Genomic DNA, 15,943 nt, shown 5'->3' with positions numbered 1-15,943 from the left:
CATTTCACTTTCTCTTCGTCTAGCTGAAGTCTTAAAGCAATCTCACCTTTCTCTAGAACTTTGACTTTAGCACATTGTAATCCTAAATCCATAGTCAATTGTTCTATTTTAGGTTTTAATACTTTCATCTCATTCATCTTATAAGCATGAATTTCTAAGACTAAAGTATCAATTTTAAGATTAGCAGCTTTCATCCTTTTAATAGCATCATCTCTTTCAAGTCCTAATTGCATAAACAGTTTAGGGCATGTAGGATCTACCTGAAAGTTTCCAGCAGGAGGAGGTGAAGATGATCCAGCATTAGCCATGAGAGCAACATTCCCAATCTGCTCTTCTTCATCACTATTTGTATCATCCCAGCTTTTCCCTTCTACTAGATATGATTTGCTCTTGAAGCTTTGACTTCCAGAAGTACCATGATGCTTTCTTACTAAGGCATCATACTTCTGCTTCAGCTCATCATATGAATCCTTTCTCTTTCCTTGAACCTTGGGCTGCTTGCACTCAGTTGCAAAGTGTCCAGGTTCACCACAGTTGAAACATTTAAATTTACTTCTGTCCACCATCCCAGTCTTGTATCCTCCTTTGCTTGTTGAAGATGAATAGCCTCCCTTCTGAAACTTACTAACAGTAGGTTTGTATTTATAGGAAGGGTTCTTCCGGAATCTCATGTTTCCAAACTTCTTGGCAAACAGTGATAGAGATTGATCTTCTAACTGTTCAAGCTCTTCCATTGTATAGAACTCTTCGTCACCACTGGAAGAAGCAGTCTGACCCATCTCAGGTACAACAAATTCCTGAGTAGTCTTAGAAGGAGCAACAACATCCTTCTTCTTTTCTTCCAGTACAGGTGACTCAACAACTAGAGCTCTCGAATGGTTCTGTGTTTTACCCCAGCCATATCTTTGTTTACTCTGAACTTGCTCCAGTTCATAAGTTTTCAAAACTCCGTAGAGTCTTTCCAGAGAAATCTCATTCAGATCTCTGCTTTCCCTGATGGCAGTGATTCTGTGTTCCAGATGTTCAGGAAGGGTTAAGAGAAACTTCATGTTGACCTCTTTCTTGTCGTAGAATTTCCCATTCAGATTTAAATTATTTATCAAATTATTAAGTCTGATAAATACTTCTGAAATCCCTTCACCGGGATGGGAACCAAACTGTTCATACTAAGCCATCAGTATCTCTTTCTTGTTTTCCCTAACTTCCTCTGAGCCTTCATTGATAATCTCTAACGTATCCCAGATTTGCTTGGCGTTCGTACAATTTACAACAGCATTGTACATCACTGGATCTAGAGATTCAACCAAAATTAGTTGAAGAGCATCATCTAAATTCATCTGTTCACTCTCTTCATCTGTGTACTCAGAAAGTTCTTTCGGAATGATCTGATGAGGTATTAACACACCATCCTCTTCGTGTGCTAATATGACATTCATCGGAGTAGTAACACTGTAATAACCCGGATTTTAAAAATATTTTTATTAATATTATAAAGGATTTTCTTAAAAAGAAAGGAATAAGATTTAATATTTTATTCCAGTTTAATGAATTTTCAAAGGTTTATATTTAAACCCCGGGTTATTGTGTTATTGATAAATAATTGTATTTTCAAAACGGATTTTCATATATTATTTTGAAAATTCTGTATGAATATTATGCGAATATATGTGTTATGTGATTAGGTGGTATTGGTGGATTTGTTGATTAATTAACTATGGTTAATTATGAGTATTATATGATTAGTATATGAATTTTTGTGAATTTTATATTATCTGGTTTATTGCGTTAACTGCTCATATGTGTTCGTATTTGAGAGATTTCAATTTCTATATGCTCAGGAGAAAATATAGTTTATTTGGATATTTTCATATCGATTTATGGAATGTTAGATGATTTTATAATTGATTTACAGATTTAATTGTGCATATTTATATTTAATTATTAATTATTTGACTTCCGTAAAACCGTCCACTCGTAACGAGGTGGCAAATTTTCTTCCCGGAAGTTTCGAGAAAACTCACCTTTAGCCTAATTTGAATATTCCGGACATTTTTCGTGTTTTGACTTTTTCGATCCGGAGTACGGTTTTCCCTGGAGTCGGTCCGGCGGAGTTTTTCGGGTACTAAAATTGTCGATAATTATCCAGTTTGTCTCGATAAACGTGAACCGAGATATTTTCTTCATCCTTATCTTGTAATAATTGCAATGGGACCCGCAGACCAATAATTGAGTTAAAAAGCCCCGTTTTGATGATTATCTTGAAAACTAGTACCGATTGGACCCCACTTTCTTAATATAAAGCTATTAAATACGTATTTTCATGCCATAAACGATCCAAAGGGGTACCAATTATTTGTAAATATAAATATACCTTTCTAGAGCTTATTTTCACCCGTAAAATCATTTCACCAGTTTCTCCGCACGATAATCGAGAGAAACCGAGCGGTGTTCTTCGTGTTCTTCATAATCAAACGTGGATTTGAAGGCGTTATTGGAGTCAGAATCAAGCGTGCGAATAGTCAAATCGAAGATATCGAAGAGTAGAATCTATATCTGCAATCAAAAACAACCTGAGATTCACAGGTAGGGAGTAATTGAAGTTTTAAATTTCGAATTAATATGATTTAAATAGTGGATTTTTGCAAACGTGTTTGTTTGATTGTTTTGATGATTCCATGTTGTAGAGCATGTTTTTCTCGTCGTTTTGGTATATTATATGTTGATTTTTGAGTTCCATAACACCTAGAAATAAGGGTTTGATTCTTGGAATTGAGCGTTCTTGAAGTTCTTGAAGCTTTTGGCCGGAAAATTATGAATTTCGGCCGGATTTTCATTCTGTTAAATCTGGGAGGTGGTGGTATATATGAATAGATAGAGGAGGAAAAGGGGAATCGATTGATATAGCTATTTTGTGTGTTGGGTTGCAAATCGAGCCGGTCGGGGAAGGAAAAGGTTCGCCGGCGGCGAACCTTTCTTTTCAAATTCCGGCTGCCTCGGGTGGTTTCTGGCGAAATGGATCGAAGGGATCAATTCCTGGGAAGCTGTAGATCATATCTGGATAGTTTGGTGTGGAACAGAGGCCGGGAACGGAGATTCCGGCGACGGGGGGCGGCGGCGGCGGTATAATTACCGTTTAGCCCCCCAGTTTCTGAAGATGATGAAGATTGTGCCTTCTGGTTTCGTTTTTGACGTTCCAGCCCTCAAAGTTTTCAAAGTTTACACCTGGCACCCTGCCATATAATTTCAGATTTCTTACATTTTAAACCTTTTTAAATTTATTTTGAAAATTGATTTTAATGATTTATTTTAATTTCAAAAATGTTTGTTTAATTATTTATTTATTCAAAAATAAATCTAATTTGATTTATTAATTAATTTTAATTAGTAATTAATTATTTTAATTGGTCAATTAATTTAAATATTAATTGATTAATTATTTTAATTAATTATTAATTGATTTTAATTGATTAATTAATTGGATTTAATTATCCTTTTTGATTTAAAAATTCCGAAAAATAGTTTCGAGCTTTGAAATATTTTTCTAAATTATGTTCAAGGCTCGTCAATTGTTTATAAATGATTTCAAGTCCAATTTCAAGTATTTGGGACTTGATTATTTATTTGAAAAGTGATTCTTTTATCGATTTTCATTCCGAAAAATGTTTAAAAATTCCAGAAAATTCCCGAAAAATCATTTTAAACCCAAGAATTGATTTGACATCAATTGGGATGGGAGACTTAATGTGTAATGTGTTGTCTGCTATTGATTGGATGTTTTATGTGTCGATATAAGAGTGAGAAAATGGTTGTGGTCATATCTTTTGATCCGTAAGTCGGAATCAGGTGAAACGAAAAAGAGATTAAAGCTTATAAAGTCTATTTTAATGTGACATAATAATATGAGGGAGTCGAGAATGTAAATAATTGATGTTAAATGTGCAGAATGTGATTATATGTTATTTGATTGCTATTAATCGATGATTACGTGATATATATGTTTATGCTCGATATTATATACATGATAAATGACTTATATGACATAGTGTCATGATTTGATTAATATTGGACAAGGACATATGGATTATAGGAATTGGATTTGGTTGGTTGATTGTTGATTGAGATAAGATAACAGGTGGATAGTCTAATAAATAGACGAGACGATGTCGGATTTTCGATAAGATTTAAATGATATTTAATTGATAATATGTTATGTGAAATATGACTTGACTATATGGTAGAGTCAAAGCATGATTACGTGTTAAGTGATATGTGATAAGTTTACAGGGGTATATAAGTGGGTATCGGTATACGTGATATGTATATGCGATATATTGTTTAGTGACTATAGTATGATCTTATTTTCGTAAAGGATTTGGAGGAGACGTGTACGTTCGAAGACGTCAGAAAGTCAGAATGGTATTGCAAAGCGAATAAGGGATGAATCGAGTAAGCGAAGCGATGTGGCGAATAGAGTATAGCTAGAGATGGTCTAGAGATTATGAGATGCATAGATTGTGAAAGTGGAAAGATGAGAATGAGCTGTGAGACGGGAGTCAGATTTAAGGCAAGTATCCTGCACCCTGCTTTTGGATATATTGCAAATATTCTGATTCATTCTTTTGATGTGTTGCAAGTATCCTAAACCTTTCTTTTGGATATATTGCAAATATTCTGATCCATTCCTTTGGTATATGTTTCAAGTATTCATATCTTTCTTTTCAATGTTCGAAAGTGCGAGTATTTTGACCCATTCTTTCTAATCTTCAAGTTTCTAAAGAATGTCCGTTCTACAAATTAATTCGAAGTTCAGATTGTCATTGAAGCATGTGTTGCTCAGTGATAGTTAGAGCTTTGAATGAATTGGGATCTTCTTGATTATTCAACCCACCATTGTCATGCTGGTTTAGCAGGCTAAATTCAGTTGCTTAGCCGATAATGGAGGATACTGAATAGTTGAGGATTTCCTGAACTGTGATTTATGAGATGGTGGATCATGATTTATGAATAGATTATTATCAAAGTTGATTTGGAATTATTCAGTTGTTGATAATATTTATGATGATGTTCTGTTGATTTACATTGGCTTCTTGAATTGAATTATAGAATTGGATTATTGTTTTTATATAAACCTGTGGACCAGATTCGTGGTCATGTTAGGCCAATGAGTGCCTTGGATCCAGTGATAGAGCATGGCGGGGCCTGCTCGGGGTTAGTGCGGAACTGATCAGCTGCCTAACCTTGGTTTTCATTAAAATATGATAGTCCAATTCAATAATTCTCTGGAAAAATTGAATTTCTCAGTTTAAACGCTGAAAGGTATTGTAAAGCATTCTATACAATACCATGAACTCATGAATTCAGGTTGAATCCTTTTACATCTTGAACTCGTGAACTTCTCTTATATCATTTCAGAATTATCATTGTTATTATTACTTGCTGAGCATTGTTGCTCACCCTTGCTATTCCTTTCTAACCATTTCAGAAAGGCTGAAAGATGAGATGATTGATTGAGATTGTGGATAAGGCTAATGCTAGGCGAGGAGACAGAGTTGAGGATCCAGTGGTCAGGGAGTGGTGAGGAAAGTTGATGAGGTTGGTGCAAGCTGGAATAGTTGACAGTGATTCTTCTTATCGAAGATGATCTGACTTGGTAAGAAATATTGTATAGTATTAGTGGTGGATTCTAATTTCAATACTGTAACCTGGAAGCGATCCTGATGTTTTTGGGGGTTAAAATGTTCTCTTTCAAATCACTTATTATGGCTTTCAAGTTTGAAATTCAGGTTTTGAAATCATTTGATTTATGTTCTCTTTCAAATATTTCAAGTTTTAAATCATTTGGATTTCCATTAAAAAAAAAAAATAAAAATAAAAAAAAAAAAAAAATACAGGTTTCCAAAAGTGTTTAAATATGGGTTTTATGTGGTGACGTCAGAATCCAGACCCCCGGATTCTCGGACTGTCACAGTTGGTATCAGAGCAACAGGTTACAAGTTATTGAAATTTGAATATAGATTATAGTCTTAAGTTTTCTAGAGGAGAATGTTGTGTGACCTCACATAGAGGTATTGTAAGACTATTTAGAAATAGTCTAGAGATGTGATGGAGGCATAGAGTCTGGTTAGATGATTAAGTTGAGTGCATAAGTTTAGAGAGATTTTGATTCCTAAGTTAGACATATGATTTTTAGTATGTTGAATAATTGAGATAATGAATTGTGAGAAAGGTCAGTATTAGACCTATATAGAAGAGTTTGATAGTGAATGATTGAGTTGAGAATGGTGAAAATGCAGAGTTCAGAGTATTCTGACTATACTGCATATTTGAAATTGGATTATTGTATTGATTTGAGGATGATATAAATGCATGGTTCATAGTATGTTGACCATGTCAGATATTTGGAAGATGTATATTGTTTTGAGTGAAGATATGAAGAGTAAGTATAGAATATGAGTTGTATTGGATTAGAAGGAGAGATTGGTAGATAGAGGTTGACAGGTGAGAAGTGAATGATAGAGAGTACATGGAATTGAGTCCAGTTATTAGAGATGATGTCTACGAATAAGTTAGAACGTTAGTTCTCGACGACAACGCTTCGAGCTAATCGGGATTTCAAATGGCATCAAGGTGGGTCCATAACCCACAGGTTGATGATCCAGACAATCGAAGATACGTTACGTGTTTGTGCTATGAATTTCAAAGGCAATTGGATGAAGCATGAGAACGTGAACTACTTGGGCCAGACTTATTACGGACGATAACGTCTACAATGACATCTTACGAAGCCATTGCGAGTCAAATCGATTGATCATCAAGAACGTTGAAAAGAAGACATATATCGTACAATGATTTATAGAAGTAGAGTCGGAATCTGAGAAGACCTTGGCAATACCTCTCTTCAACTAAAGATTCTTTTGATGGTTTTCTAATCAGTAAGATATTATCATGATATCTTTTCTACAAAAGTTTTGATAAATGAGATCTTCAATTTCTCAAATTCTAAGATGACATTGATATTGATTATTGGTATGAGTTGGAAAGTAAAGATGTGTGATGAAGGTTTGTTGTGAAGAGATAGTGATGTTCCTTGATATTGTTTGACATTTCTTGACATTCCTTGATACCCTTTCATCTGCCTTGATATCCCTTAGTGTTCTTTGATATTGTTGATATTCCTTGATATTCTCTGATATTCCTTAACATTTCTTCAATTTGATTGGGATGAACAACCCTATTTATAGGGGACACAAGGTATACCTGTCTGTGTGATAGGAGTTGGATGGGACGCCATCACTTGTGTGTGTTGTGATTACAAGAAGGTTAACAACCTTTAGTAGTGTCTAATGTGGACACGCAACACCAAGTTCATTGATCATATAGATCTCTCAGTCACTCCTTTATTCAAATATGATCTACCTTGAAAACATCTTGTTCTGTTCGAAATTCCCAAAGATTGATTCTTGGGAAATGAAGTTTGCAATTGTGAAGGCTTTGATTCTCCTATTTCTTTAACTTTGAAGGTATGCCAAGGTTGATTAAGGGCAGATGAGCATCTGATATTATGAAGCGTGTACAATGATTTTACAAATGATACATTTTAATTTTCTTCGCGGATTCCGAGGGCGGAATCCTTATAAGGGGGGTAGAATGTAATATCCCATATTATTAAATTTAGATTTGATTATTATAAATCTATTCGTCTAAATATTGTTGTTGGCTTTAATTGAAAAGTGAATTGATTATGTGAATAGTTTTATATGATTATACTTGTTCTGTGGATTAATATGGATTATACTAATTATGTGTCCTCCTTCTTTCTCGGATTCCGAGGACGGAATCCCTATAAGGAGGGTAGATTGTAATAACCCGGATTTTAAAAATATTTTTATTAATATTATAAAGGATTTTCTTAAAAAGAAAGGAATAAGATTTAATATTTTATTCCAGTTTAATGAATTTTCAAAGGTTTATATTTAAACCCCGGGTTATTGTGTTATTGATAAATAATTGTATTTTCAAAACGGATTTTCATATATTATTTTGAAAATTCTGTATGAATATTATGCGAATATATGTGTTATGTGATTAGGTGGTATTGGTGGATTTGTTGATTAATTAACTATGGTTAATTATGAGTATTATATGATTAGTATATGAATTTTTGTGAATTTTATATTATCTGGTTTATTGCGTTAACTGCTCATATGTGTTCGTATTTGAGAGATTTCAATTTCTATATGCTCAGGAGAAAATATAGTTTATTTGGATATTTTCATATCGATTTATGGAATGTTAGATGATTTTATAATTGATTTACAGATTTAATTGTGCATATTTATATTTAATTATTAATTATTTGACTTCCGTAAAACCGTCCACTCGTAACGAGGTGGCAAATTTTCTTCCCGGAAGTTTCGAGAAAACTCACCTTTAGCCTAATTTGAATATTCCGGACATTTTTCGTGTTTTGACTTTTTCGATCCGGAGTACGGTTTTCCCTGGAGTCGGTCCGGCGGAGTTTTTCGGGTACTAAAATTGTCGATAATTATCCAGTTTGTCTCGATAAACGTGAACCGAGATATTTTCTTCATCCTTATCTTGTAATAATTGCAATGGGACCCGCAGACCAATAATTGAGTTAAAAAGCCCCGTTTTGATGATTATCTTGAAAACTAGTACCGATTGGACCCCACTTTCTTAATATAAAGCTATTAAATACGTATTTTCATGCCATAAACGATCCAAAGGGGTACCAATTATTTGTAAATATAAATATACCTTTCTAGAGCTTATTTTCACCCGTAAAATCATTTCACCAGTTTCTCCGCACGATAATCGAGAGAAACCGAGCGGTGTTCTTCGTGTTCTTCATAATCAAACGTGGATTTGAAGGCGTTATTGGAGTCAGAATCAAGCGTGCGAATAGTCAAATCGAAGATATCGAAGAGTAGAATCTATATCTGCAATCAAAAACAACCTGAGATTCACAGGTAGGGAGTAATTGAAGTTTTAAATTTCGAATTAATATGATTTAAATAGTGGATTTTTGCAAACGTGTTTGTTTGATTGTTTTGATGATTCCATGTTGTAGAGCATGTTTTTCTCGTCGTTTTGGTATATTATATGTTGATTTTTGAGTTCCATAACACCTAGAAATAAGGGTTTGATTCTTGGAATTGAGCGTTCTTGAAGTTCTTGAAGCTTTTGGCCGGAAAATTATGAATTTCGGCCGGATTTTCATTCTGTTAAATCTGGGAGGTGGTGGTATATATGAATAGATAGAGGAGGAAAAGGGGAATCGATTGATATAGCTATTTTGTGTGTTGGGTTGCAAATCGAGCCGGTCGGGGAAGGAAAAGGTTCGCCGGCGGCGAACCTTTCTTTTCAAATTCCGGCTGCCTCGGGTGGTTTCTGGCGAAATGGATCGAAGGGATCAATTCCTGGGAAGCTGTAGATCATATCTGGATAGTTTGGTGTGGAACAGAGGCCGGGAACGGAGATTCCGGCGACGGGGGGCGGCGGCGGCGGTATAATTACCGTTTAGCCCCCCAGTTTCTGAAGATGATGAAGATTGTGCCTTCTGGTTTCGTTTTTGACGTTCCAGCCCTCAAAGTTTTCAAAGTTTACACCTGGCACCCTGCCATATAATTTCAGATTTCTTACATTTTAAACCTTTTTAAATTTATTTTGAAAATTGATTTTAATGATTTATTTTAATTTCAAAAATGTTTGTTTAATTATTTATTTATTCAAAAATAAATCTAATTTGATTTATTAATTAATTTTAATTAGTAATTAATTATTTTAATTGGTCAATTAATTTAAATATTAATTGATTAATTATTTTAATTAATTATTAATTGATTTTAATTGATTAATTAATTGGATTTAATTATCCTTTTTGATTTAAAAATTCCGAAAAATAGTTTCGAGCTTTGAAATATTTTTCTAAATTATGTTCAAGGCTCGTCAATTGTTTATAAATGATTTCAAGTCCAATTTCAAGTATTTGGGACTTGATTATTTATTTGAAAAGTGATTCTTTTATCGATTTTCATTCCGAAAAATGTTTAAAAATTCCAGAAAATTCCCGAAAAATCATTTTAAACCCAAGAATTGATTTGACATCAATTGGGATGGGAGACTTAATGTGTAATGTGTTGTCTGCTATTGATTGGATGTTTTATGTGTCGATATAAGAGTGAGAAAATGGTTGTGGTCATATCTTTTGATCCGTAAGTCGGAATCAGGTGAAACGAAAAAGAGATTAAAGCTTATAAAGTCTATTTTAATGTGACATAATAATATGAGGGAGTCGAGAATGTAAATAATTGATGTTAAATGTGCAGAATGTGATTATATGTTATTTGATTGCTATTAATCGATGATTACGTGATATATATGTTTATGCTCGATATTATATACATGATAAATGACTTATATGACATAGTGTCATGATTTGATTAATATTGGACAAGGACATATGGATTATAGGAATTGGATTTGGTTGGTTGATTGTTGATTGAGATAAGATAACAGGTGGATAGTCTAATAAATAGACGAGACGATGTCGGATTTTCGATAAGATTTAAATGATATTTAATTGATAATATGTTATGTGAAATATGACTTGACTATATGGTAGAGTCAAAGCATGATTACGTGTTAAGTGATATGTGATAAGTTTACAGGGGTATATAAGTGGGTATCGGTATACGTGATATGTATATGCGATATATTGTTTAGTGACTATAGTATGATCTTATTTTCGTAAAGGATTTGGAGGAGACGTGTACGTTCGAAGACGTCAGAAAGTCAGAATGGTATTGCAAAGCGAATAAGGGATGAATCGAGTAAGCGAAGCGATGTGGCGAATAGAGTATAGCTAGAGATGGTCTAGAGATTATGAGATGCATAGATTGTGAAAGTGGAAAGATGAGAATGAGCTGTGAGACGGGAGTCAGATTTAAGGCAAGTATCCTGCACCCTGCTTTTGGATATATTGCAAATATTCTGATTCATTCTTTTGATGTGTTGCAAGTATCCTAAACCTTTCTTTTGGATATATTGCAAATATTCTGATCCATTCCTTTGGTATATGTTTCAAGTATTCATATCTTTCTTTTCAATGTTCGAAAGTGCGAGTATTTTGACCCATTCTTTCTAATCTTCAAGTTTCTAAAGAATGTCCGTTCTACAAATTAATTCGAAGTTCAGATTGTCATTGAAGCATGTGTTGCTCAGTGATAGTTAGAGCTTTGAATGAATTGGGATCTTCTTGATTATTCAACCCACCATTGTCATGCTGGTTTAGCAGGCTAAATTCAGTTGCTTAGCCGATAATGGAGGATACTGAATAGTTGAGGATTTCCTGAACTGTGATTTATGAGATGGTGGATCATGATTTATGAATAGATTATTATCAAAGTTGATTTGGAATTATTCAGTTGTTGATAATATTTATGATGATGTTCTGTTGATTTACATTGGCTTCTTGAATTGAATTATAGAATTGGATTATTGTTTTTATATAAACCTGTGGACCAGATTCGTGGTCATGTTAGGCCAATGAGTGCCTTGGATCCAGTGATAGAGCATGGCGGGGCCTGCTCGGGGTTAGTGCGGAACTGATCAGCTGCCTAACCTTGGTTTTCATTAAAATATGATAGTCCAATTCAATAATTCTCTGGAAAGATTGAATTTCTCAGTTTAAACGCTGAAAGGTATTGTAAAGCATTCTATACAATACCATGAACTCATGAATTCAGGTTGAATCCTTTTACATCTTGAACTCGTGAACTTCTCTTATATCATTTCAGAATTATCATTGTTATTATTACTTGCTGAGCATTGTTGCTCACCCTTGCTATTCCTTTCTAACCATTTCAGAAAGGCTGAAAGATGAGATGATTGATTGAGATTGTGGATAAGGCTAATGCTAGGCGAGGAGACAGAGTTGAGGATCCAGTGGTCAGGGAGTGGTGAGGAAAGTTGATGAGGTTGGTGCAAGCTGGAATAGTTGACAGTGATTCTTCTTATCGAAGATGATCTGACTTGGTAAGAAATATTGTATAGTATTAGTGGTGGATTCTAATTTCAATACTGTAACCTGGAAGCGATCCTGATGTTTTTGGGGGTTAAAATGTTCTCTTTCAAATCACTTATTATGGCTTTCAAGTTTGAAATTCAGGTTTTGAAATCATTTGATTTATGTTCTCTTTCAAATATTTCAAGTTTTAAATCATTTGGATTTCCATTAAAAAAAAAATAAAAATAAAAAAAAAAAAAAATACAGGTTTCCAAAAGTGTTTAAATATGGGTTTTATGTGGTGACGTCAGAATCCAGACCCCCGGATTCTCGGACTGTCACAAACACCTTTGTCCAAAATCCCGATGTATTTTCTGTTCGTAGTGCGGAGGAATAGGAACATGTGCCTCTTCCATAGGCCAAAGTGTTCCTTGCTGAACGGTGGGATTTTAATGCTACTGATCTTTTGTGTACTCATGTTTAAGGATTTGAAGTGAATAGTGTTTGGATGAGATTTGGATTTTTAAAAGAAAAATATTTTAAATCAAAATTAATTTTTGGAATAAAATTAATTCGAATAAAAAATATTTGGACGTTACAGAGTGTGTATAGGATCTGATACGGAAAATGGTATCAACCGCTCTGATGCCAATTGTTAGGTCCAGATATGACTGTAGAAGGGGGGGGGGTTGAATACAATCAGTACCAAATCGTCGCGGAAGTGAATCTGATTGAATATGATTTGTTAATCAGATTATAATTAATTAATATAACAACGTTTGAAGTCGTTATATAATTAAAATGGTTCAGTTTTAATGTCCACTAAAGTTCGTAGAATAAATTCGACAGGGTATATTCTAGATTTAGTGATTAAAACAACCGGGTTATCAAAGCACAGAAAACTGTGGATATAACGATCAAGCAAGTTACGAACAACTTGAAAACTTTACAAATGCTTTGATTTACAAAGTGATGAACACTAAAAATGAAGGATGGAATGCCATATTTATAGGCAAAGCATTTGTTCTTGTAAGACAATTGAAAGACAAGACAATTGTAAGTAGCAAAGGCAAAGTAGAAAGGGCAAGACAATTTTAGATTGCCTTGCAAGCACAAGACACAGCAGAAAGACAATTTTAAAGCTAGCAAGACAATCCAGAACTTCGGTAAGACAATTATATTGCCTTGGCAGGATTGATCTTTCGGCCAGACAATCCAATTGTCTTGGCAGTGCATCTTCGGGCAGACAATCAAAGATTGTCTTGAAAGACTCAGGAATTGTCTTGCAGGCATTGCCTCGGTCAGACAATCAAGATTGTCTTGGCTGTGCATACTCGGGCAGACAATCCAGTATTGTCTTGCTGAGTACCATTCGGTCAGACAATTAAGAATTGTCTTGTAAGCTTCAGCAATTGTCTTGCAGGCAAAGCTTTGGTCAGACAATCTGTTTTGTCTTGGCAGTTGGAAAATTCGGTAAGACAATCTCAGATTGTCTTGTAGAGCTTGAGTGGATGATTGAATGTTATTTGTAGATTATATTTAAATAGAAAATTATCCACTTAATTAATTTAATCATATAAATTCATAAATTAAATTAATTCGAGAGTGAATTAATTTAACAAATAAATTACATAATTAATTTAATTATTTGAGAAGTGGAATAATAATCTATTAAATATTTAATCACCCATTCTTCAGTAGAATTGCTTCCCGTCTTCTTTAAACATTAATAACTCCGTCTTGATCAGTCGAACGAACGAACCAGCAACTCTGCTTGACTTCAAATATTCAATTTGAATAACTGATACACAGATGCACTGTCTGGTTCATCTGTATCTAGTTAAATCAAATATTCTTTGTCAAATAAACATTAAGAATTTGATTTGTTCGTCGAGTCTTCGTCTTGTAAGTACTTCTTCATTAAATGGAATCTTCTGATAAAATAAAGTATAGAAACTTTATATCTTCTGAACTCCTGGACGTGCCACAAAAGATTATTTGTGCACTGAGGCTTGAACATATTAATGAACTTCTATCAGTGATGTGCAGCAGCATCCTGGAATTTATCTGACATATAATTCCCATAAATCATTTGACTTTCTTCGTACGGATTCCGTTGACTTGCTATTTACTGAGCTTTCTTATCTGAATTGAGTTATACCTCTTTAAATACAAATAGGCTGAACATATGCCTTTCACATATACTAATATAGATTTAAATCAACCTCCCTTGACTGAGAGTAATTTTATGATTCTTGATTACATCTGTTCTTAAGATAAACATAATCTCTTCATATTAATAATCTTATCTTGCAGGTGAAGAAGATGAAACACTTGTTGATGAAATAGTCAGGAAAAAGAGAATGTTGTCTTATGATGAACGTCAAGCGATACATCTGGCTATACTATAGAGATCTTTAAATGGGAAGCTGCCAAGGGGAACTATAAGAAGTTTCACAAATATTCGCGGTATCAACCAGAACCATCATGCGCATATGGAAGCAGGCTAAAAATTCTTCAGCCTACGACAAAGTTAATGTTACTCATCAAAAAACAAAAAATTCTCGGCGGAAAAGAATTGAAATCAATTGCGAGCAATTTTGGAGGATACCTTTATCTCGAAGAACAAATATTCGATCGATAGCATGTGCTATGCATATGAGTAAATCAACTGTGCAGCGCAAACACAAAGAAGGTGATTTTCGCAAACATACAAATCCATTGAAACCACATTTGAAAGACTCTAATAAAATTGCAAGAGTTCGGTTTTGCCTGTCCATGATTGATAAAAATAGCGGAGGTACTCCTAAATTTTTGGACATGTTTAACATGATACATATAGATGAAAAGTGGTTCTATATCACTAAGAAGGCTGAGAAGTTCTATCTTTTGCCGGAAGAAAATGACCCTGAAAGAACCTGTAAAAGCAAAAATTTCACAACAAAGGTTATGTTCTTGACGGCTATTGCACGGCCAAGGTTTGACGCAAATGGTTATGAGGTATTTTCAGGAAAGCTTGGAACTTTTCCATTCGTCACTAAGCAGCCGGCTAAAAGGAGCAGCGTGAATAGGATGGAAGGGACTCTTAAAACCAAGCCGATAACTTCGGTTGGAAGAATTTATTGAGAGAATATCTAATCAACAAAGTACTTCCCGCTATTCTTGAGAAATGGCCATTTGGTGATAGGAATACTCCTATAATTATCCATCAGGACAATGCTAAGATGCACATCGATCCTAACGATGAAGAATTTCGATCAGCGGTCTCAAAATATGGTTTGAATGTCCAGTTAATATGTCAACCTCCAAATTCCCCTGACCTGAATGTTTTGGACCTTGATTTCTTTAGTGCGATTCAGTCACAACAGCACCAGGAGGCTCCTAAAACAATTGATGATTTAATCAATGTGGTTGACAAGGCATATGATGAGTTCCCGTCCATTAAGTCGAATCATATATTTCTAACTTTACAGCAGTGTATGACTGAAAAACTGAAATGTAGGGGTTCTTTCAGCTATAAAATCCCACACATGGGGAAGGTATCTTTAGAAAGGAACGGGAAACTGCCACTTTAGTTGAAGTGCGATGCAAAGCTCATTGAAGATGTGGAAGAATGGCTAAATATGTGCGAAAACAATTGATGTGGAAGATTTGGAGCAATGTGTGAGACCTGATGGTGTCTGCATTCTGTAACTCACTCTAGTATGGATGGGATTTAAGTTACAAGCAGCTCATGTATGTATGCTCAGTGTTAAGTTAAACTAATTGTTTTGATGCTGCAAGCTTAGAGAAGGAATACAATATTCTCACAAATCCAATAGCTACCAATGGTTTTATTAACGGTACTATATTCTCATGGTTTTATCCTGTAACAATCCTTTTAGTTCTGGTCGTGTTGACCCACAACACCTGACT

General features: G+C 34.3%; 1 protein-coding gene and 1 long non-coding RNA gene across 4 annotated transcripts; both read left to right on the top strand.

Moving 5' to 3' along the window:
- The first annotated feature begins 1,507 nt into the window (after positions 1 to 1,507).
- Positions 1,508 to 12,399, top strand: LOC135146949 (uncharacterized). Of its 3 annotated transcripts, XR_010284075.1 has the most exons (5): positions 1,520 to 2,583; positions 4,370 to 4,564; positions 5,483 to 8,990; positions 10,777 to 10,971; positions 11,890 to 12,396. It is a non-coding gene; the product is annotated as an uncharacterized LOC135146949 (long non-coding RNA). The 3 variants fall into 3 exon arrangements; XR_010284076.1 differs by lacking the exon at positions 4,370 to 4,564 and having other exon boundaries at positions 1,508 to 2,583; positions 11,890 to 12,399; XR_010284077.1 differs by lacking the exon at positions 10,777 to 10,971 and having other exon boundaries at positions 1,510 to 2,583; positions 11,890 to 12,398.
- Positions 12,400 to 14,515: 2,116 nt separating this feature from the next.
- LOC135147182 (uncharacterized) lies at positions 14,516 to 15,603 on the top strand. The gene is made up of 2 exons (XM_064080034.1): positions 14,516 to 15,136; positions 15,241 to 15,603. Exons 1-2 carry the CDS (start codon positions 14,516 to 14,518, stop codon positions 15,601 to 15,603), a joined length of 984 nt encoding a protein of 327 aa, XP_063936104.1.
- The last annotated feature ends 340 nt before the right edge of the window (positions 15,604 to 15,943 follow it).

Source organism: Daucus carota, chromosome 6 (assembly GCF_001625215.2).
Source record: "Daucus carota subsp. sativus chromosome 6, DH1 v3.0, whole genome shotgun sequence".
Classification (NCBI taxonomy): Eukaryota; Viridiplantae; Streptophyta; class Magnoliopsida; order Apiales; family Apiaceae; genus Daucus; species Daucus carota.
This window is presented reverse-complemented; position numbering and strand designations above follow the sequence as displayed.

What these genes read in the sequence shown, in the direction of transcription:
- LOC135147182 (XM_064080034.1), top strand. Translation starts at nt 14,516, where the DNA reads ATGCGCATATGGAAGCAGGCTAAAAATTCTTCAGCCTACGACAAAGTT. An exon ending in AAACCAAGCCGATAACTTCG is followed by an intron (nt 15,137 to 15,240) that starts GTTGGAAGAATT and finishes ATTATCCATCAG; the next exon opens with GACAATGCTAAGATGCACAT.